Genomic DNA, 24231 nt, shown 5'->3' with positions numbered 1-24231 from the left:
TTACTGTAAATCAAAGGTTAAATTGTGAGAAGTGAATCTCTCCCCACTAATACTATTGCCTATTGGTGGTAGGTAGCTATACTATTTCTGTTCATTCATAAAAATGTGCTATGCCAATACGAATAGTAAACTCTGCCGCTCTCGCTCGCTCGCTCTCGCTCTCTCTCTCTCTCTCTCTCTCTCTCTCTCTCTCTCTCTCTCTCTCTCTCTCTCTCTCTCTCTCTCTCTCTCTCTCCTCTCTCTCTCTCTCTCTCTCTCTCTCTCTCTCTCTCTCTCTCTCTCTCTCTCTCTCTCTCTCGTCTCTCTCTCTCTCCTCTCTCTCTCTCTCTCTCTCTCTCTCTCTCTCTCTCTCTCTCTCTCTCTGTCAACCACCGCAACGATCTTACATCCTATAGACGATGGCCTCACTGTTCATTTCAAATGAAGTAATTGGACACAGCCATTCCCACTACTGGCCTAATGCAAGCCATTGTTTAGCTTGTGTTGACCCCTCCCCATCTGTCAATCAGACACCTTTCTCTGCCCTACTCACAGTCATCCCTCTGGGAACTGCGTCCATCTCTCAGCACTAATGAAACAGCTAGTTTGAGTGAGTGACCCCCAGGATCAATGCGGTCAATAGCGTGGCGCTCCACAGAGGTAACAGTGTAGTGATGAAGGCAGGGGGCGGGCGGAGCAGTAATGAATGTGCCACAGCTAAAACTGCTTAGGGCTCCATGTTTAAGATAAGATAAGATAAGATAAGATAAGATAAGATATAGATAAGATAAGATTTTCCTTTATTGATCCCCTTGGGGAAAGTTTACCCCACCACTGACACACACGCATGTGCACACACACACACACACACACACACACACACACACACACACACACACACACACACACACACACACACACACACACACACACACACACACCGTTCCCTCACTCAGCCCCACCATCCCTCCACAGAGATGCACTCTGCTACGCATTCAGCTGTCCAGAGCCTCGGTGTTCCGGGCTGTGCCAAGTGCTAATGGTGTAAATGTAGGATGTCTTCTCCTGGGCAGAGAGCTGAGGTGGAGTCCTGGTTGTAACAAGCTTGTTAAATGAGCTGTTTGATGAAGAGAGCAGGAGGAGAGTAATCCCATTATAACATCACTAGCCTGTGTGTGTGTGTGTGTGTGTGTGTGTGTGTGTGTGTGTGTGTGTGTGTGTGTGTGTGTGTGTGTGTGCGTGCGTGCGTGTGATGTTATGTGTGTGTGTGTGTGTGTGTGTGTGTGTGTGTGTGTGTGTGTGTGTGTGTGTGTGTGTGTGTGTGTGTGTGTGTGTGTGTGTGTGTGTGTGTGTGTGTGTGTGTGTGTGTGTGTGTGTGTGTGTGTGTGTGTGTGTGTGTGTGTGTGTGTGTGTGTGTGTGTGTGTGCACTGAGGAGATGGCCGCGGTTGGTCTGGCTCACGCCCAGCTAATCAGAGCCACAGAGCTCACATTTAAGCTAAGGCTAATCGCTCCGCTGTGGTCAGGCCCTGGAGGCACTTATGGAGAGTGCCACAGGGACCCTGGCCTGCTAGTTGTCTCAGTGACCCATTCAGCTTTTTCCAGGCTGCAGCCCCTGTTTGCCTGGCCTTATCGCCTCCTTTTCTTACCTCGACTTAATCCCCTTCATAGTATTCACCAACTTTAATTAGTTCATGTCCGGAGAAACTATTAATCCTGGTTTCAAATAGAGCAGCCACAAGGGCCAGAGAGGCTTCGTACGCTACACAGCTTCTAGACCTTGAATTCAGTTGGACAGCGCCGGTGATGGTCTAAGCAAGAAATGTGTCCCGCTCTTGAATCTTGAATCTGGTTTCATATTCTGCAGGCTATAGCTGTATTTCGTTTTTATAATCCAAAGGCCACTCATGGCCCCTGGCCTTGGGATAATTGCTTCTGTGACCTCAATTTGCCCTTATAACCTAAAACAAAGGTCCTAGTAGTAGCTGAGGTGTTCCCTGCCAAGTCAGTCTGACTAAATTATATTATTGATATTATAGTGTAGTAGTGCACTATAAATAGAACAAATAAACATTAAACTGGAGTAAAATGCCACCCCCAAGGTATGGACCCCCCCACCCCATACCCATACCCCCCAGCCCCCTGTAATTAACCCTGTGGCCACTAAATGGACTCAAATTTGATTTCAGATCATTTGGGATAGTAATGGTCTTCATAATATTTGGATAGCGTCCAACTCATTTAGTAATGGGAGATAGACCAAACTCTCCAGGACATATTATCCACCAGGTGTTGCAGGGCCTAGGCTAAGAGAATAGTCTAGAATAGAAGAGAAGACTCTAGCCACTTTTCACTGCTGCGGTCAGGCAAGCGCTACTGGAGAGAGACTCAAAAGGAGCTTCTATCCCCAGGCCATCAGGATGCTCAATGTGGACTCTATGCAACACTAACCCATCCATTCTACAACCATTGCATACACATCCATCCACATGCACACACTCACTTTAAACATTCACCTTTAACATTCACTTTAGACACGATTTAACACTACACCATATTTGATCTATGTATTGCTAAAAGATTTACACTATGAAGGACTGTGAACTGTGAAGCTATGCATCCCCCACCCTGTACCTTCTTTTTTTTACTGGATGAAGCACAATTTCAGGAGGGGTCATACAGAACCAAGCATTTCACTATAATGTACTGTACATGGACTTTATATGTGACAAATAAAACAAAACTTGAAACTTGGAGGTCATTTGATGGCATATGTTAATCTTTTTAAAGCATTCTTTTTTTAAAGGATGTACATTGTACATATATCAACTTTTTTTATAGTTAATGTGAGAATCAAAGAAAGAGTGATCCATTAGTTTGAACAAGAAAATAACAAAAACACTTTTTGTAATCCATGAAAGTAGGACTTTTGAGGTAAGAAGCCCTCTGTGGAAATAAATAAACAATTTTGAATAGGCTAGCCTAGCTAATATTAGATTTCCTGAGGAAATACACTATCATCTAACAAAATAATTAACATAATAGCTATGCTCAGAAATGTATTATATCAGTTTAAGTATTATGCTGAGAATATAGTTGCTAGCTCTATTAAATGGCTGTAGCATCGCTATAGCTTGAATTTCTTTGCCTCCTGAGTTAATGTTTTTTTAAGAAGGCTTTGGATAAAGCTTTACGTGATGCATTTGGCTAATGAGACAGTATTGGTTATTGTGTTAAGCTTGTTGATACATTACATTCTAGGGTCCATATTCCCCTGATTGTGGGGAAAGACATTTTAGTTTTATGTTATGATTTAATTACCCTCTAAATGTGTTTTCCTATGCATAATGTTTGTGTACATATCATGTAAAAAGTATATATATTAATAGTGTTGTGGGTGCGACAGTGACTCAGGAGGAAGAGCGGTCATCTGGAAATCGAAATGTTCAATTCCGGCTCCTCCCGGCAGTGTGTTGAGCAAGACATTTAACCCCTAACTGCTCCCGATGAGCAGGTTAGCACCATGCATGGTTGCCCCCGTCGTCAGTGCGTGAATGTGTGAGTGAATGGATGAATGTGAAAGTGTTGTATAAATACAGTCCATTTACCATTGACCCCTACCAGGACTATATGGATTAGAAACAAGATTTGGAATTGTTCTTCAATGTAACTGTTCATTGAGTCAAACAGGATGACGTCCATTGAAAGATTGTATCCATCTATAACACAGCGAAACTCATACAAGAACTTCCACCGCTACAAGTCTTCCAGACAGGCTTTTGGGTCGCTCCCCTTAGTTTGTTGGCTAAGAAGTGATGAAGACATCTGTGATGTTAACATACACACTCTCAAACACACGTACAGAGAGAGAGTTCACGACAGCGTGTGAAGGAGGGCAGTGAGTCAGTGATGCCACATGAGTCAGTAGAACAAACTAGCTCCAACCGCCGTTTCAGATGGGCTCAGAGAGCGTTTCATCCACTGCGATCCCACGGCCTCTTGGTACTTTGAGATTCGGTGGAGTCGTCACACGCCTGGCCCTTCTGTCAGCCATTTCTCACCATCCTGTTCTGTGTAAAAGCCTTGACAGTAGCATTACACACTGGAACCCCTGGATAAAGCTACACATTGCGGACCTTTTTTCTGCTGACGTAGTCCATGTCCAGCTTTGCAGATAAAAGGTGGGCAGGGAAACAGTTATGTCCCCCTCCGCCTTTTCTTATTGAAGCTTTAAGCCAACTTGAAGACTTTCTAACCTCAGTCCCTACGGTAGACTTTCCTTTGAGGAATTACGGTTTATAGGAAGAGGCAGGAACAGCTGGTACGGCTGATGTAGTATTGATGATGTGCTAGCTGCCAAATGCAAAAACACAATGAAGTATCCAATTGAATATTACCATTGACCTCAAACACCACACTCTTTTCTTGATCTTCCAATCACAACTGTTGCTGTCCGAGGGAGATAGCAGCTGTGATTGGTGGATCAAGAAAAGAGGGCTGTTTGAGGTCAATTGCAATATTTAACCCTTTCCCTGCCACACTACCAAAGGGTTAACCCTTTCACTGCGACAATACAGAAGGTTAACCCTTTCACTGCCACACGACAAAGGGTTAACCCTTTCACTACCACCCTACATAAGGTTAACCCTTTCACTACCACGCTACAGATGGTTACAGACGGTTAACCGTTTAACCGTCTGTAGTGTGGTAGTGAAAGGTTAACCTTCTGTAGTGTGGTAGTGAACGGGTTAATTGGATACGTCATTGTATCATACAGGTCAATTCTCTGTCTCTCCAAAGAGAGATAATTTATTATCATTTTGCTCTTTGACACACATAACCATGGGGGATTATCTTCAAATGAATGGATTGGAATAAGCTGTACCTGTAGTGCACTTCATGAAAGTAAAACAGTGCTGTAATCCAAAAATCCACAACTGACACATAACACCTACACGACCAGGCTCTGATTCCAAATCTGATCCCTGTCATTACTTTGATGAGGGGAACTCAGGTATACAGATAACCAGATTATTATCATGAGCGACACGATGAAAGATGGGCTGCAGCCACGCCCCGATGCAGCATCACTTCATTACAGCATCGAGATGTGTTTTGGTCCCGATCCCACATAAGTCCAAGGACCAACCAGGGCATGTCATCTCCAACAGATTAAAGAATATAGGCTCAATGAAAATACTTGGAACATGATGTTCTGATTATCAATAGCAGTACCGTCTACTGTGACGTTCCTTCAGAGCACCCAAAGCTGCGGTGTCACCAAGACAACGGGAAAAGTAAGCCTTCGAGATGTGCTGCAAGTGTGGATGGTTTATGAGATTACACAACCACAGATGCATATACATATATATAAATATATATATGTAACGGATGGTACCGCGAAGCGCAGTCATGAAGGACTTCAGATGTTGTGAAGTGACTGGGCTGAGTATGGGTGCTATGGGTTACAAAGCAGTGAGTTCACCTCTTGGTATAGAGGTCTGTGCTGTTGCCCGCGGCGTGGGAGACCCGGGTTCGAAACTCCCTCGGGGCATCGAAGTTTGAGGTGACGATGTCACAACCGTTACATACATAACGTTACAATAGAATACTGAAGACATGCCACCGCACTGACTTTTCAACATCTGGCCTGTTTTTGTTTTTATTTAAAATAATCCTATAATGAGGATTAAAGCTCTTCGGTCCCTCTGAGAGAGAATTAAATGAGAGGAATTCAAATGATGTGAACACCATGAGGTCAAAGGACAACACAGAAGAGAAGATAGAAAAGGGTGCTGAGAAACTGCTGGACAGACTAGCTCGGCAGTGAAAGCATTTCACTCGCATTTGCGACTAAAAACAATTTAAAGATTTAAAGATTACATCCTATATACAAGCTGGCAGTTCAATAATCTTTTTTCCCAACCCTCACTGCATGTAGGTCAGTGGCTGCATTGAGCAAAGAAATCTACCCAACTACCGAGACTTGTTATTTGGACCAATGTAATTTCACTGGTTATGTGGTTGTGTCGACAAAGCATGTGAGCAGAGGCTCTTGTTTACTTTTGCTGGACCATTGCTAACAACGGTTGGTGGCTTACAACAGCAAATGCTTGACCATTTGGCTGAGGCATAACAAAAAATATTGTTTGTTTCCTGTTGGTTGTCAGTTAAGGCCATGGGTAGGTAGGGAATTTATTTAATTTAATTTTCTTATTTAATTCTTTCCCACGGCGACTATGGATAGGGAATTTCTTTATTTACCTAAAATGTGCACAACAACATGGATGCATGTACTCTGCCAGCATGTTTAATATCCATAATACTAAAGGTTTGACTAAGATTTCTATGAAACTTTATTCAAAAAAAATGATTTTTTTTTTACATTTTTTTATAATATTTTTTAAAAACTCATAAAATATATTAGGTGGCACCTAAATCGGCAGGGTCGGTCGGCAACCGGAAACAAACCATTATTTTTTTTAGGCCTGAGCTTCACAAAAAAAATGGAATACAGCTAAATGCAATACCTGCAGCAAGAGTATTTCTTGCAAGCAAGGAAGCTCCTCCAATATGATGAAGCATTTGTTCAACCCTCCATGCACAGTTTTTAACGTGTTGCAGTCTCCTGTTAGCGGTAGCAACATTAGCGCTCGTGAACTGGGCATTCGCAGTTGCAGCGCCGAAACTCACTCCTACTAAACATCAAATCTGCAAGCACTTTTAAGGCCATGCTCAAAACCCACCTTTTCGCCATAAAGAATCCTTGAGCTGTGTTGTAGTATGACAGGTGTATTATGTGCGTCTGTTCTCTGTCTGCTTGGTTGGCCTGCATGTATTATTTTCTGTTTTCTTATTGTTCCTGTCTTTCTGTTTTTATTTTTCCCCGGGCTGCGCCCCGGGCCGGTGTATCTATTGGTTGAGGGGCGCAATATAAATAAATGTATCATATCATCATATCATATCTCCTGTGCTGGCACAAGCACTAACGTAGCAATGAGAGAGGTCTGGCTTTGACACTCGAGTGTAATAATATACTGACATCTGACATCTCAGCTGACAGCTGACAGCTGACGTCTTCGTCTTTTATATTAGAGGTACACAAACAAATTATAATCCTAGATGCAAGTTCACAGAGCACCCTACCATGTCCAGTTAATCCCCAGACACCCCCTTTGAAAGAAAACGTTCACTTTAGCTATGATGGGGAAGATTAGCACAGAAAGTGGTGAGCAGTGATTTATGGTGAATGGCGTACATTCCTTTGCAACAGTTGTCTCCTTCCTTAGGTAATAGATCAGAAAAATGCATTATCATCATCCACAGCTATATTAATTCATTGTATTACTTTATATATTCCTGTCATAATGCATCAGAAACGGATGACAAAAACAAAAAGCTAGTTAAAGCAAGTTAAGAGAAAAAGATACCTTCATGTCATGGTTCACAATTGAATGACTATAGCCTAAATCTGCCACAAATAAAAGGTAGAATATCTAGAATGTTGGTTCTTGATATTTCATTTTCTCGCCTACCAAAAATATTAGAACAGATATTTGATGAGAACCAGAATCAAAAAGCAGAACCAGAACCTGAATTGATCAAATCCAAATGATACCCAACCCTACTGAAATATTGGTATGAAAATCTTTCACTGTGGTCCTAAATTTCTTTGTGTGCTCCTACATTCCACATGTGCTCTTTGGGCATCAAGCGTCAAGCCCTGGTGACCCAGTGTGATTCATTCTGTTTATGTCAATCAGACGACATGATCCAGAGAGGGGACAACTGACTCACTACCAGCAGCATCCTAACGGTCAGTTACACCTGGTGCTGTGAGCTACCAGCAGCATCCTGTCAGTTACACCTGGTGCTGTGAGCTACCATCCTAACTGTCAGTTACACCTGGTGCTGTGAGCTACCATCCTAACTGTCAGTTACACCTGGTGCTGTGAGCTACCAGCAGCATCCTAACGGTCAGTTACACCTGGTGCTGTGGGCTACCATCCTAACTGTCAGTTACACCTGGTGCTGTGAGCTACCATCCTAACTGTCAGTTACACCTGGTGCTGTGAGCTACCATCCTAACTGTCAGTTACACCTGGTGCTGTGGGCTACCATCCTAACTGTCAGTTACACCTGGTGCTGTGAGCTACCATCCTAACTGTCAGTTACACCTGGTGCTGTGAGCTACCATCCTAACTGTCAGTTACACCTGGTGCTGTGAGCTACCATCCTAACTGTCAGTTACACCTGGTGCTGTGAGCTACCATCCTAACTGTCAGTTACACCTGGTGCTGTGAGCTACCATCCTAACGGTCAGTTACACCTGGTGCTGTGAGCTACCATCCTAACGGTCAGTTACACCTGGTGCTGTGAGCTACCATCCTAACGGTCAGTTACACCTGGTGCTGTGAGCTACCATCCTAACGGTCAGTTACACCTGGTGCTGTGAGCTACCATCCTAACTGTCAGTTACACCTGGTGCTGTGAGCTACCATCCTAACGGTCAGTTACACCTGGTGCTGTGAGCTACCATCCTAACTGTCAGTTACACCTGGTGCTGTGAGCTACCATCCTAACTGTCAGTTACACCTGGTGCTGTGAGCTACCATCCTAACGGTCAGTTACACCTGGTGCTGTGAGCTACCATCCTAACGGTCAGTTACACCTGGTGCTGTGAGCTACCATCCTAACGGTCAGTTACACCTGGTGCTGTGAGCTACCATCCTAACGGTCAGTTACACCTGGTGCTGTGAGCTACCATCCTAACGGTCAGTTACACCTGGTGCTGTGGGCTACCATCCTAACTGTCAGTTACACCTGGTGCTGTGAGCTACCATCCTAACTGTCAGTTACACCTGGTGCTGTGAGCTACCATCCTAACTGTCAGTTACACCTGGTGCTGTGAGCTACCATCCTAACTGTCAGTTACACCTGGTGCTGTGAGCTACCATCCTAACTGTCAGTTACACCTGGTGCTGTGAGCTACCAGCAGCATCCTAACAGTCAGTTACACCTGGTGCTGTGAGCTACCATCCTAACGGTCAGTTACACCTGGTGCTGTGAGCTACCATCCTAACGGTCAGTTACACCTGGTGCTGTGAGCTACCAGCAGCATCCTAACTGTCAGTTACACCTGGTGCTGTGAGCTACCATCCTAACTGTCAGTTACACCTGGTGCTGTGAGCTACCATCCTAACAGTCAGTTACACCTGGTGCTGTGAGCTACCATCCTAACTGTCAGTTACACCTGGTGCTGTGAGCTACCATCCTAACGGTCAGTTACACCTGGTGCTGTGAGCTACCAGCAGCATCCTAACTGTCAGTTACACCTGGTGCTGTGAGCTACCATCCTAACTGTCAGTTACACCTGGTGCTGTGAGCTACCATCCTAACAGTCAGTTACACCTGGTGCTGTGAGCTACCATCCTAACGGTCAGTTACACCTGGTGCTGTGGGCTACCAGCAGCATCCTAACAGTCAGTTACACCTGGTGCTGTGGGCTACCAGCAGCATCCTAACAGTCAGTTACACCTGGTGCTGTGGGCTACCAGCAGCATCCTAACAGTCAGTTACACCTGGTGCTGTGGGCTACCATCCTAACAGTCAGTTACACCTGGTGCTGTGAGCTACCAGCAGCATCCTGTCAGTTACACCTGGTGCTGTGAGCTACCAGCAGCATCCTAACTGTCAGGTACTTAGAGGTTTTAGGGCCAGAGTACTTACTTCTGGTTGACGATGATGTGAGACGATGGTGTAGCACCAATTTGATGTCTAGGCGGGTAGAGTGAGGACCAATTCTATCATGATTAGATTCTATCCTTAAAATATATATTAATTAATAATTAAGTAGCAATTTAAAACAAATTTAACAATTTAGTCAACGACATAACTAGTGAATAGAAGAGCAATCTAAAAGCACAAATTCAACATGAAAGAATGGAGACAAACTAAGCCAGGCGCCAACAAACACACCAATCACGTAGCAGCCTGAGAGAGGAGCGGAAGAGACAGGCTCGCAAAGTTCCCAAACATTTCAGCACTCAGCGCTCTCGGCAGAGTGGCGGCTCTCTGATGCGAGGCGACGCAGCCTCCTCCAGGCCGCTAGCGGAGCCGGGTCTGCGTCAGCGCCCGCCTGACAGGACGCAGTGACTCCGTCCCCCGCCCGGCACCACAGCTGCTGCTACTACTGCGTCCTCACCTCCCAAACGTTTACATGCAAGCATGTCGTACACTGTATTTGTTCCTTTTAGCGATGCCAACACATCAGTCACATTCAATTACGTATAAATTAGTAAATATATAATATAGTATATGTTCTGATGAGTAAATAGGGGTGGGATTAAATAAGTGTATGCTTCTTCCCACTCCTTTTCAAATATGTAAATGACAAAAAAAATTATGTTGCATATTTTAAATAAACTTCAATTAATCAATCAATCAATCAATCAACCAATCAATCAATCAATCAATCAATTACAAACTGCCCAACAGGCTGGATTAACAGAATGTGCTGCTGTACCCATTCACCCAAGGAGGAGCAACAATGTAAACACACTGTTAGAGTTGTATTAAGTTGTCACTACAGTATAGACATAATAATGTCACCTACACTGCAGTCCAATACATTCAGTTAAGTAAGTACGACGCTATATTATATAACCCATAATAATCATTGAAGTTCACATGCAAATTGCCATTACTCTGTAAACATTTCTTTATATTTCACATAATTTGTAAACGATTACACCGCAACATTTCACATCAGTTGTAAACAATTACGCCACAAGACTTTGTAAGAGTTTGTACAATCAATTAAAGCAACTGCAGATAATGATGGAATTATTTTAGAGTTTGTTGTATAATGTTCCATGTGTTGGGAACACAGAAACTAAAAGTTATAGGTGCTTTAACCCTTTCACTACCACACTACAGAAGGTTAAAGGCAAAGCCAGTCATTGGATCATGTACCATAGGGTCCAGATGAGCATCGTCACCTTCTAAAGGTATACAGTAGTGTCCCTGTTGCAAGGGAAACACCTCTCCTTCAGAAACATCCCTTTCAGCTAGTAGAGCAACAGGTCTGTAATCTGCCCTCTGTTCACAGTGTTCTGTGAGTGTTTGTAGACAGGATTGATATTAGATGAAGATATGAACACAAATCATTCTAGATTGAGGACACTGCAAACCGTGTATGTGGGTAATACAACTCCAGCATGTAAATGTGTAGCCGCTTGGTGTAAACTCACTCAAGTTAAATACCCCCCACTTTGCCAAATGAATTAGATCCTTTTCAAGTGGTGGAATAGATAATCCACAGTCACGTAGACGGTGGTGTTTAACATACGTGGTCACATGGTGCCAGTGAGCAGAGGGTTTGCGGTTCAAGGCTATCAGAGGACAGGTGCCGAGCTCAAAGTGTCTGTTAGTACCAAGTGACCACCACTACATAAAGAATCCGTCAAAACAATAATCAAATCACACTATTGTGCTTGTTTGTATCGACCCCATCCTATTTAAAGGGGCCTCTAAGAGGCAGCCACTAGGTGAACATGTTTTAATGATACTGTAGGCAGCGTGTTGTTTTACCAATGAGATTAGGGCAGACAGGGTCAGCACTGAAGGAGATGTGATTAATGAGGCGATTCCAAACTCCTCTCTGGGTATCTATTGACTGGGCTCTGTGGCCTCAGACCCAAATATGCAAGACTTATGCCTTCTTCTCCACCCAGCTCTGCCATTCCAGGCAGACATGAATCCACTGGCTGACACTCACTATCTGGGAGGCAGGGCGGTCTATCAACCCACTGGACTAAAATGAAGCGTAAGGAGTTATGGGCATACTGCTGCATAGCATTTAGGAGACATTTACAATATATTTTTAAATAACAGCAGAGCACGTAATCATAAAACTCTACCTTTTGGATAAATGTTTTAATAAATCTACAAAGAGGTGTGGTTGATTGCACATAAATATTGTTTTTTCTTTCTTTCTTTTTAAAATGTGTGTATTCTTTTGTTCTTGATAGTTGGGTGATTTAAACTGGTTTACTGTAAATCTGATAGTTGGTTTAAACTGGTTCAAACTGATAGTTGTGATTTAGTGATTTAAACTGGCTTCAGTACTGCCATTGTTGGTATTGCAGAATTGTGTGTTAACTGTCAGGGAAAGGCCAAAGCTGTTATAACTGTGTTGTACATAATCACTGTGTATCAACTGAGTGGACACCGAGGTCACATTGTACGGGCAGCTAAAGCGTGAGTAATATTGCATTATTGTTCTGTTTACAGCATATGAAAGTTGACTGCTGCTACATTGAGCAGTATACTAGTATTTGATTGCAGGCTTGATTGCTGTCTTTCAGCCTCTCCTCCACATTCCAGCAGTTAAGCACGGGTGTCTGACATTAGTAATTAGATCTAGGGATGTAAGTGCATGCTGCATTAGTGGCAGCGTAGCGGTTCAGAAGCAACCCTGCCAACCTCTGCTACCCTTCCATGGCCACAAATATACCTGTCACTATGCTGGGGCTTATGGAACTGCCAATCAGCCATCGTGAAAACAGATTTCATAACCCAACCACACCTGCAACCTTATATACTGTATACACTTTCTCTCACACACCCAGACCCTCCAAACATGGCACAGCTATGCACCCTGTCCCCCTCCACCCTCTCCTCTGTCCGCTCTATCTTTGAGTGAGACATTCTCTGCTCTCCCGTCAGATACAGCAACTTCCACCCTCCTTTCAACCCTCACCTTCAACAAGCTCAGTCTGTCCCCTTGCTAAGAGAAGCCTACCAGACCATGGCTGGCGGATGCAGTTAGAAAAGAAAGATAGAGCTTGAGAGCTGCAGGAAGGAAGTGTAAAAATACCTGTCTCACTGGTGACATCACTACTTATTATAATCACTTGTCAGTATTCTCCAATACTCCTCCTTCTTTCACCATAAAATTGAGGCCTCTGCAAAGAATATCCACAAACGGTACACCACCATGTCCTCCCTGCTCAGTCCCTTCCCTCCCTCCTCTCTTTCTGCTGAGGACTTTGCCACCTTCTTTGAGAAATAGGTAGAGAACTTCCACAGCTGCTTCTCCCAATCCCCACCCACTCCAAGGCCTGGAACAGGAACCTCATCTTTCACTTTGTCATCTTTCTCTCCTCTTACAGACGCTTAATTTCTGACATTGGTGACATGTGATCCACTACATGCCAGCTGGATCCAATACTCTCTCAATACCTCTAGACCATCACACCAGACATCCTCCCATTCCTGACTGCAACCATCAACTCCTCCTTCAACTCCAGAGTGGCTCCCCACCTTTCTAAAACAAGCCAGAGTCACACCGCTCATCAAAAACCAACCCTGAACCCCAATGGCATAGATAACTATCTCTTCTCTCTTCTCTCTAAATCACTTGAACGAGCTGTATCCGACAAGCTCTCTATTTCTCTATTACAGAATGACCTCCTGGACCCAAATCAGTCAGGCTTCAAGACCGGTCATTCCACAGAGCAGTCACAGCAGTCAGAGGCTCTTCACGTAACTCACTTAGCAAGAGTCAAGGGCCTCTCCTCCATCCTAACTCTCCTGTACCTGTCAGCAGCCTTCAACACAGTCAACAATTGCAGGAATGGGAGTTGCAGGTTCTGCACTGGCATGGCTGTCATCCTACCTTGACAACCGCTCCTATCAAGTATCATGGAGAGGCACCTTTTCGGACCCCCGCCCCTACAAACGGGTGTCCCCCTGCAGGGTTCGGTCATTGGACCCCTCCTCTTTTCTCTCTACACCAAATCTTTGGGTAACATTATCACGTCTCATGCCTTCTCATACCACTGCTATGCTGATGACACTCAACTCTTCCTGTCCTTTCCTCCCTCAAATACCAGAGTCTCTGAGGAGCTATACTTCCCTCGACAGATGAATCCTCTCCACTGACCAACCTTTCGATCACAGTGGAGAACGTAGCTGTGGCTCCGTCCCGGCTACCAAGAACACTGATGACTCTGCGTCATTCATCACCATGATCAGCCATGCTCTGTTGTTTGTTAACTTGCCCGACTTTTGAGCCACTTTGTTGAGCTGGTCCGCTGTGTGTCTCTCCATCTGTGTGTGTGTGTGTGTAGAGAGAGAGAGAGAGAGAGAGAGAGAGAGAGAGAGAGAGAGAGAGAGAGAGGAGAGAGAGAGAGAGAGAGAGAGAGAGAGAGAGAGAGAGAGAGAGAGAGAGAGAGAGATGGTACCGGTGCATTAAGTAAGCGGCTCAGCTTTGCTCAGAGTGGAAAGCACACTCGTTGGCGCAATCTGTTGTTTGAATGTATAATGACATTTAAAAATCTAGACTCCGAAAATAAGACGACGCCCCTTTTTCAGATGTATTTCTAGGAAATAAAACTTGTATTCTGTACAATATATTATTATTATTATTGATAGGATATACTGTCATTCCACTATTATTATGTTCTCTATTATTATTACTATTTATATTATTGTCTTTTCCTGCCTGTGTACCTCCCCTCCCCCATGCTGCTATGACACCTGAATCTCCCCCAGGGGGGTTAATAAAGGAACACTTGACTTGACAATGACTTGAAATGTTTTATTGTATTATTGTCATGATGCCAAAATGATAAATGCTAGAATTTCATGCAGTTGATTTCACAGGCTCTGTGATGCTGCGAGGCTGGGATGGAGTGTGGTTATGTCAATGTAGCTTTGACACCCCACTTGTCTGAATAACTCAGGGGCACAGGGAGGCTAACACAATCTGACTGGCCTGTGTTGATCTTGGCGCACCCGCAACACCCTCTACCGCTTCCTCTCTCTCTCTTCTCTCTCTCTCTCTCTCCTCTCTCTCTCTCTCTTCTCTCTCTCTCTCTCTCTCTCTCTCTCTCTCTCTCTCTCTCTCTCTCTCTCTCTCTCTCTCTCTCTCTCTTTATTTCTCTCTTCTCTCTCTCTCTCTCTCTCTCTCTCTCTCTCTCTCTCTCTCTCTCTCTCTCTCTCCTCTCTCTCTTTCTCTTTCTTTCTCTCCCTCATGGGTTCTGTGTTCTCATGTACTAGGATGTGTTCTTATCATATGAAGCATTAAAGCATGACCTTTCATCTAGTCTTTCACCTCACCCTTTGTTATGTTTGAGTGATAAGTCAATATTGTTGGCATTATATCGAGATGAAATTATAAATTGTGATATCATTGCACACAATTATGCCATCTAATAAATAATAAACATTTATCAACTAAAATGTCTTCAAAAAAAGTGAGGGGAGTTTATGGTTTGATATCACACTTTACATTATCATGCAGTTAGATGTGATTAGCAGCAATTGGGTTATTTATCTTGAGATTTTGCATACCTCAACAGATATCATGATATATGTCAATATTGGAAAGGATTCCAGGTAATTATTGTAGTAGGAGGAATGTCTTTGATATCACCTCCCAGTCGTACATGTTATCACACATCCACAGGGAGGAGAAAGAAGAGTGTGAAGCTGGCCCTCCCCCATGCTGAGACAGAGGTCAGTCAGAGGTTAATTTCTCCATAGGGTCGCCCGGTACAGTGCAGTGGATTGAGCTTCACAGAGCTAGAGTACATGGTATACACTTCACTGGCCTATTGAAAATACATGCACTCACTGCAAGTGAATCAGTGCAACTCTTCTGCCAAACAGGCAAGATCAGAATTTCTTAATCTCTTGTCATTATCAGGGATTCACCTAGGTCTAAGTATGTGACTTAGTTCAATAATTGCCATGTTGTAATAGTGGGATTGATCAGTCCAGATAAGTGCTAGAATCAGAATAATTTTAGAAGAATTTGACTTTGTTATAGTTGATGCTTACGGGTACACAACAGTGACATGCACAGATACAAAGGATGTATAGGACAGTGCACAGTAAGGCAGTAGACTTGTCGTATACCTTTGAGCAGACAATCGTCAGTGCATTTGTTTCTGCAAATATCCCTCTGAGACACACATATGCACGTGCATTTCATCAGAGGGGTCAGAGCGCAGGGTCAGCATTTGTGTCACTCCAACAGCACGTATAGCTGTTCAGTGTCCTTCTCAAGGACACTTCGACAGGGATGGATACATTGGCTGAGGGCTCAAACCTGTGACCTTCTGGTTACAGAAACACCACGGGCCACCTGCCGCCCATATTCACATTTCCTCACAGAACATAAACACATTACCATGTTCATCTAAGTGAGTGAGATATAAAAGGGAAAGTATGAGTAGAGTTTTATCAAGTCTTACAGTGGAGATGTGATGTAATAGAGAAGCAAAAAAGGTATCTTGTGCACGTGAACCAATGTGTGCAAAATACTCAGCAGGGAAGCGTGTGTGTGTGTGTGTGTGTGTGTGTGTGTGTGTGTGTGTGTGTGTGTGTGTGTGTGTGTGTGTGTGTGTGTGTGTTGTGTGTGTGTGTGCGTGTGTGTGTGTGTGTGTGTGTGTGTGTGTGTGTGTGTGTGTGTGTGTGCGTGCGTGTGTGTGTGTGCGCAGGGACCGAAACTAAAGCCCGCCGCCCGCCAGGGGCGCTCAGTTTTTACCTTTGGCACTTGACACTTTAGGGCTGCCCGCCGTGTGGCGTGTAATCAATCAAGTTCATAACGATACTCTTATTTTGAAAATCTGTGCGGGTCTCATTTCCGCCCCAAGCGCATCTCCAGTCATAATATCGATGGCTCCGGCAGTTAGCAACAATTAGGTTCGTATGATACTCTTATTTTGAAAAAAAACTTGGCAACGAGTCATATCCGCCCAGCCCTGCAGCGGGATACTATTGGCTAAGGGCTTCTGCTCGCAGTGCTCATGTCAACACAGGCAGTCTGCTCTAGTCTAGAAGAGCGGACCTCCATGAGCTACCGTTACTGTTTAAACAATGACCCAGTCAACTATTCACTTTTAGTTTAATACATGACGAGGCATTGTCTAACGGTATCTAGCTGGCTAGCTACTGATAGCTGCTGATATCAACAAATGCTCCAGCAATAGTCGACTCGAGTGCATAATACCTCCGTTCCCTCGTTAGCTAGCTTAGCTAGCTCACGTTAGATCTATCTGTCCCAGTAAACTAAATTGTCTTAACGTTATCTACCGGGCTAGCAGTACTAGCTACAGATAGCTCCTGATATCAATGTCTTATAACATTGATTGAATGCGTATTCTAGCTGAGGGCATGTTGAATGTGATTTGACAAAAGAACCGTAACGTTATAAATAGGGTCCAGCTGCATCGCCGGAGAATCCTTGCATGCTGAATGTAGGGTTTAGCTGAATATAGGGTCTAGCTGCAGGGCCGGAGAATCCTTGCTGGAGCTGGAGGCTACTCAAGTATACACACAGTGTATACACAGTGGAGCTGTTTGCAGATAGCAAGCATTTTGACTTATTGCGTGGTGGCGATGTCTCGCAGATAATACAACTACAAGTATGATTATATAATATATATATATATTTTTTTTAAATTATATAAAATATATATATATATATATTTAATAAAAAAAAATTGGCAGGTAAGAAATATGCTTGGCGGGTAGACTCTTCCCATCTACCCGCCACTGGCCGGTGAGTCAAAAAGTTAATTTCGCTCCCTGTGTGTGCGTGTGTATGTGTGTGTGTCTGTGCATGTGTGCATGTGTGTGTGTGTGTGTGTGTGTGCGTGCATGTGTGCGTGCATGTGTGTGTGTGTGTGTGTGTGCGCGTATGTGTGTGTGTGTGTGTGTGTGTGTGTGCAAGGTGTTCTCACGAGGAATGTGTGCAAGGTGTTCTCACAAGGAATATGCAGCATATACAGTTTACAATGAAAGGTTTCACACTGAATTTCATAGCATTTCCTACGAACAGTTCTCCTGCTGCCACTTCATCTATGGATTGTGTGGTTAAATTAACATTCTGGTTAAGGTGAGGCTTACAGTAGGTTAGGTTACGGTTAGGGTCGAGGTTAGGGGACTGATTAAGATTAGGGTTAGGATTGGGGGATGGGGTTATGGTTAGCGATGGGAATAGGCACGTTTATAGGAAATGCTACTAAAAGTAGGGCCTCATAGTGTGTGTGTGTGTGGGGGGGGGGGGGGGCAATCTAGTCAGTGGTGTTCTGTAGAGGTGGCGTCAGCAGCTCGTTCAGCATAAGGAGTGGCTCTCAGGAAACAGCTGTCAAGGGCAGGTGGTTCCGGCTTTAATGGACCGTGTTCTATAGAATGACTGGTGGTTGTGAGGGTCAGTGTGGATGTTCACTACTCACTTCCTCACTCTGGCATCACACGGGTGTTTGATGGAAGGGCAGCCGGCGGCCAGTGACCCTCGCAGTCACACAGATGACACACTGCAGTTTCCCTTGGAGTGGAAGAAAGCGCTAAGAGCACAGGCCAGACGACTGTAACGGAGGAGTCCCCGCCATGTGCTATGTGGCCCCCTGCCTCCCGTTGTGAAGTGTCGCTACTAGGTAAAAGTCTCCTTGTGAAAAGTTGGCTTTGTTTTCAGTGGGGGACCACTCTGTCCTGTCATGTCCACAGTCCACAGCCTGTCTAGTGGTAATGGTACATGCCTGTATATTTTGTTTTGGTAATAATTCTTCTCTCTAGCAAGTGAACTTCAGATACAAACTGGTGAACCTGTGATACAGACTGGTCAACCTATATTACAGACTGGTGAACCTATGATACAGACTGGTGAACCTATGTTACAGACTGGTGAACCTATATGTTACAGACTGGTGAACCTATATTACAGACTGGTGAACCTATATTACAGACTGGTGAACCTATATTACAGACTGGTGAACCTATATTACAGACTGGTGAACCTATGTTACAGACTGGTGAACCTATATTACAGACTGGTGAACCTGTGATACAGACTGGTGAACCTGTGTTACAGACTGGTGAACCTGTGTTACAGACTGGTGAACCTGTGTTACAGACTGGTGAACCTATATTACAGACTGGTGAACCTGTGATACAGACTGGTGAACCTATATTACAGACTGGTGAACCTGTGATACAGACTGGTGAACCTATATTACAGACTGGTGAACCTGTGATACAGACTGGTGAACCTATATTACAGACTGGTGAACCTGTGATACAGACTGGTGAACCTATATTACAGACTGGTGAACCTGTGATACAGACTGGTGAACCTATATTACAGACTGGTGAACCTGTGATACAGACTGGTGAACCCATGGTACAGACTGGTGAACCCATGGTACAGACTGGTGAACCCATGGTACAGACTGGTGAACCCATGGTACAGACTGGTGAACCTATGTTACAGACTGGTGAACCCATGGTACAGACTGGTGAACCTATGTTACAGACTGGTGAACCCATGGTACAGACTGGTGAACCTATGTTACAGACTGGTGAACCTATGGTACAGACTGGTGACCATGATACAGACTGGTGAACCTATGTTACAGACTGGTGAACCCATGGTACAGACTGGTGAACCTATGTTACAGACTGGTGAACCCATGGTACAGACTGGTGAACCTATGTTACAGACTGGTGAACCTATGTTACAGACTGGTGAACCTATGGTACAGACTGGTGACCATGATACAGACTGGTGAACCTATATTACAGACTGGTGACCATGATACAGACTGGTGAACCTATGTTACAGACTGGTGAACCTATATGTTACAGACTGGTGAACCCATGGTACAGACTGGTCGAGGGGGTGTGTGTGTGTGTGGTCTTTTCTGAGTAGGGGTAGGGAATCCATGATTTGAGAGTGGATGAGAATTTTCCAACAATGATGATTGGAATCAACATAATCATATAACCTATAATACTCTGTATGGTCTGTGAAATAGTGGTATATGTGCCTCCCTAATAGATTATCGGCCTCATTAAACAAAAAGGTACTGTAGACTAGGAAATCTAACATAGTAGCAATGTACAGGCTCATAAATTATAATATGTAAAGTGAATCTTTAGGGAATGAAAACCATTAATCATGATTATACTATGAAGCCAATGGATTCATGCAATTAGATTTGTTGATAGGGGGGGGGGTTAATTGCAAGATGGCAGCTCATTCTGTTTACCACATGCTGATTTTATGTTGTGCGTTTTAATAGTTTTATGCCAAGAAAAAAAAACGCAGCACCAAAATAGGGGTGCAGTAACCAGTGCGTGCCAGACAGTGCGTAAAGTGCCATGCATCCCCGCCGCAATCCATATATCCAGAGCTGCCTCGACGCCCGTACGTCACAGCCTGACAGAGAAACGTCATCCAACTTTCTGCATAGGAGTGCGGTGCATCCCCGGTGGAGACCGAGTTACACTGATGAGCCCCGCCACGTTTCTCTGGCAACCCTGACTCGTCTCTGTCGCCATGGCAATAAATTCCCGCACAGCGTCTCTGGTGAGGTGAGGTGCGGAGGCAAATGTTTACGCAGTAAGTCATTAACGGGTATATAGGCTACACACGCCATGCTTGTAGAATACCAAAATGTGATAAGAATGAGCAGTTCAAAGTTTAGCAGGACATAATGTGGAGAAGGTGCAAGCAAGAAACACAGGGACGTGTCAGCAGGATGCGTAGTGACATATGAATGTTTCACTGTCTGTCATCTCATCACATTAAAGCGACAGCACACTCAATCAAAATGTTACATTCCAATTGAACACAATATCATATAATAGCCTATTGAATCCTACCATAACTTGCATTGTGTCTCCTGCCTTTACTCGTTTTTTTTGTTTTTAGTTTTAGTTTTATTTAGTTAATTTTTTTTATATTAGCCTAAGAAATGATATAGGCAAAACAATTAGATTGAACACACCAAGTGGGTTTTGTATTCAGATTATACAGTAGGCCTAACGAAATTGGCCGATTGCACCTGTTCAGAATCATACCAGCAACATCAACTCGTGTGTCGAGAATGGCTCGTCTTCAATGGCTACTATTGTTTTCAAAAAATCTCAAAGGGTGCGCATGCATGGGATGAATGGGCGCCCGGTCGCTTTAACAATCGGTGATTAAAGGGTAGCAATCAGTACACGGCAAGGCTCTCCTCTTACCCTTGGAAGCATCCTTTTCTTCTTTAGGCTTCGCCACTTTTCCGCTCATAGATCCCAGTTTGGATGTGTAATTCCCGATTTAGGCAAGAATCGAAATCCTTTTGATCGCTCCCTCTCTTCAATGAAATCCCTATCAAAGGTGTCAGGTGCTGAGATAAGGGTTCTGTGGGAAGAAACAATACAATTAGTAGGCGACTCAACGTGCGTCCTTGCATACAATAAGTAGGAGCATGGGTAAACAAAGGGCCACGAAACAAACAAATACAACATGTGAGATGCGCTCAGTGTATTTACCACAGGATGTCAATAAAAGCATCCAGTTATTGTTTAGGCTACTCCACACACACGCATGGCAAACGACAAGAAGCCTATAAAGCGCGTACAAATCAAGAAACAGTGGTTTTCCTTCAGAACACAATTATGTATCAACAAAAGCTCTGCCTACCTTATCTCCTCCACGTTTTCTGCTACATCAATGCACATTGATAAATGAAAACGCTTCCACCATGAATTCTGATCTGTTGCATACAAAATCACGACCCGCTTTGCTTTGTTGTTGTGACAAAGGAACGGAGCAAATACGGAATGGAGCGCCGGGCTTCCTATGTGTCAATCGACGTCAAAAAAGAAATGGAACGGTCATAAAAAAAAACCAAAGATCAGCTCAAAGAAAACAAAGCGCACGGCGAAATTCACAATTGCCATCTACTAGCCAACGCAACCACTGAAGCTTTTTCTTTTGACGATGTATGTATCTGTATCCCAGAGGGTCTCATGCGCTCTGCGCGACAGTAGGAATCAACAGGGTCCACAGTCACAGATGGAATCAATGCGTGGAACAGACGCGCCGTGGCCGAGGCGAATACAGAATGCAACCAGGAGCTCACTGCATCTACACACCTATAGCTCTCGTGTAATTACAATTACAGCGTATTTTGTTCATTTTACTATGTATTTCACATGTAATATTATATTTACGTTTTGTTTTTTATATGGAAAAACACGAAATAACAGGCAAGAAATAACACATGATCATTCAAATTCAAACACATACATTGGTATTAAAAATTAATGATTGGAATGTGGAACCCTATACCAAGTAACTTGTGGCATGTGTGGTGGTGGCATACCTACTGCCCCTGCAGTGAATTATAACCGTGTTCATACAAAACGGGTTATCCAACAACTAATTGAGACTACACGTTTTATGCACACATTCGTAACCTCTAACATAGCACTGCACCACTGCATGCGTAATTTGTCACGCTTTCACCGAATACTCAAACACAATCTATGCAGTCGGATTACAATACACGCACCCTGGGGAGTGAAGTGGCTGACTGAGCAAAGCAAAACTGAAAAACTGTTGCTGAAAACTTACGGTATTTGTTGAAAAGTCGTTTGAAATGGTACATAACGCACTCTTCTATATCCAAGGTATGGCACCTTTTGTAAAAGTGTGCTACTCTGTCCCACGCGTATTGTTTCACCTATCCACTAACACCTCGAATTACAGATGCGCAGTGGAATCTAAACAGCCGTGAGTGTCAATACACCGACATACCAGAGATATCCTAACGGTGAGAGAGGTTAAAATGCGTGCGTCAATGGAGAGAGAGACACACCTGTCCCGTATGCTCACAACTGGCGTCTGGCGCGTATAATCAATCACTTTAGCGATATATGAAACCATTATAGATGATCAACTTTACGTAGTAAACGTTGCCAAGTGTTACAGCCTGACCAAAATAATTAAGTTACAAAGTACTGCTACTGTACAGCAATTACAATTTTAAACTCTTGTGATACACAGTACTGGATGGATCTATTGCATGTTTAACTGGCTGATTAAATCCATCATACAGGTAGACTCATTGTTTTAGTGACTTTATAGGTTCAATGTAAATCATAGAAAATACGTCCTTACCGTCGGTTGAGAGTCAATTATTGCAACAAAAAATAAAGAAATAAAAATGGAGAGATATATAATGTGTATAGCTTAAATGTCAGCGTTCATGCAGCTTATTTGCACGGGCGACGTCTCCAGTTCCAAATGGCAAGTGATCCACGTTGAAAAGCAAATCCAAAAGTTCCAAATGGATAATGGGCACCTTGTTCCCTCTTAGGTCAATTTCTCTTTGATCCCGATGCAGTTAGCCCGACCTTTACATGCGTTACTCTGTCACATCATCACTTGGCCTTGCGCAGGTCTGTAGTTCTGAGTGACAGCAGAGGGAAAGACCTGCATGCGCTCGATGGTTACCAGATCTACATGGTTACTATTCTTAGGAGAAACTGGACCCCTTTCTAACTTTCTTCTCATGCTCAAGTCTTCCTTCAAGGCACCGCTGCTGGCCGCGCGTATAGCTCCGGAGCGCGTGGATTCTCGGTTAGGAGGACTCTCAACCATCCTCACACTACAAACTGTAAAGTCCTTTACAGGTTTTATCCGTATATAGCATATGTTTATTATTTTTATCCGATATTAACACAATATTGTCTTGCGTGTGTAAATTGAAACTTGACAGTTTAAAACGTGATGTCATACTCAAAAGGTGGCGGCACTTCTACAATGGCAGACATTACATTGAAAGAGGTTGTTTATTCTTCAGTCTACATTGTTTTAAGCACAGATGATAAATAACGCATCTAAACCGGGTGTCCAGACATTAAGTGGATTACCTTTTTTAGAGAGAGAGAGAAGGGGGAAGGGGGGTTACATTGCCATGGACAAAATAATGCTCCTCAAAACACTGAAACAACAGTTTTACAGAAAGGTGTAAGTCTATTAAGCCTTTGTTGTTTTTTGTGCATTCTTCTGGGGGAAAATAAACCTGCCCCCCCCCCCACCACTAACCGCCCTGCCAGTCCTGCATGCCAGGGGGGCAGCTATAGAGAACTGACGGCAGCAGAACTTGAGAACTGTTAGGAATGGACTCTTAATTTGCACAGACTCTGTGTATTATGATCAATAGGATGTGTCTACTGTTTACCTTTATTAATATTTGTATATTGTTGATGTTACTGATGTTTTTATTGACACCTGCATTTCAGAAGGGGATCAAAAAGGAATATATGATCTTATCTTATCTTTTGAGGAGAGAGAGAGAGAGAGAGAGAGAGAGAGAGAGAGAGAGAGAGAGAGAGAGAGAGAGAGAGAGAGAGAGAGAGAGAGAGAGAGAGAGAGAGAGAGAGAGAGGGGGGAAGAGAGT

General features: G+C 43.8%; 1 protein-coding gene across 2 annotated transcripts in view; it reads right to left on the bottom strand.

Moving 5' to 3' along the window:
* The window catches only part of fgf13a (fibroblast growth factor 13a), a gene marked incomplete at both ends in the record, with an annotated part of 258707 nt that extends 237639 nt beyond the window's left edge, over nt 1-21068 (bottom strand). For both annotated transcript variants that reach the window (XM_084331705.1, XM_084331706.1), the window contains one exon: nt 21020-21068. In XM_084331705.1, the coding sequence (XP_084187831.1) occupies nt 21020-21068 (49 nt within the window). The remainder of the gene's footprint in view (nt 1-21019) is intronic.
* Nucleotides 21069-24231: the final 3163 nt, after the last annotated feature.

The sequence above is a fragment of the Notolepis coatsorum genome, assembly GCF_963971535.1.
Source record: "Notolepis coatsorum genome assembly, chromosome: 16".
Taxonomy (NCBI): domain Eukaryota; kingdom Metazoa; phylum Chordata; class Actinopteri; order Aulopiformes; family Paralepididae; genus Notolepis; species Notolepis coatsorum.
The sequence above is the reverse complement of the archived record's forward strand: the minus strand, read 5'-3'. Positions and strand labels throughout refer to the sequence as shown.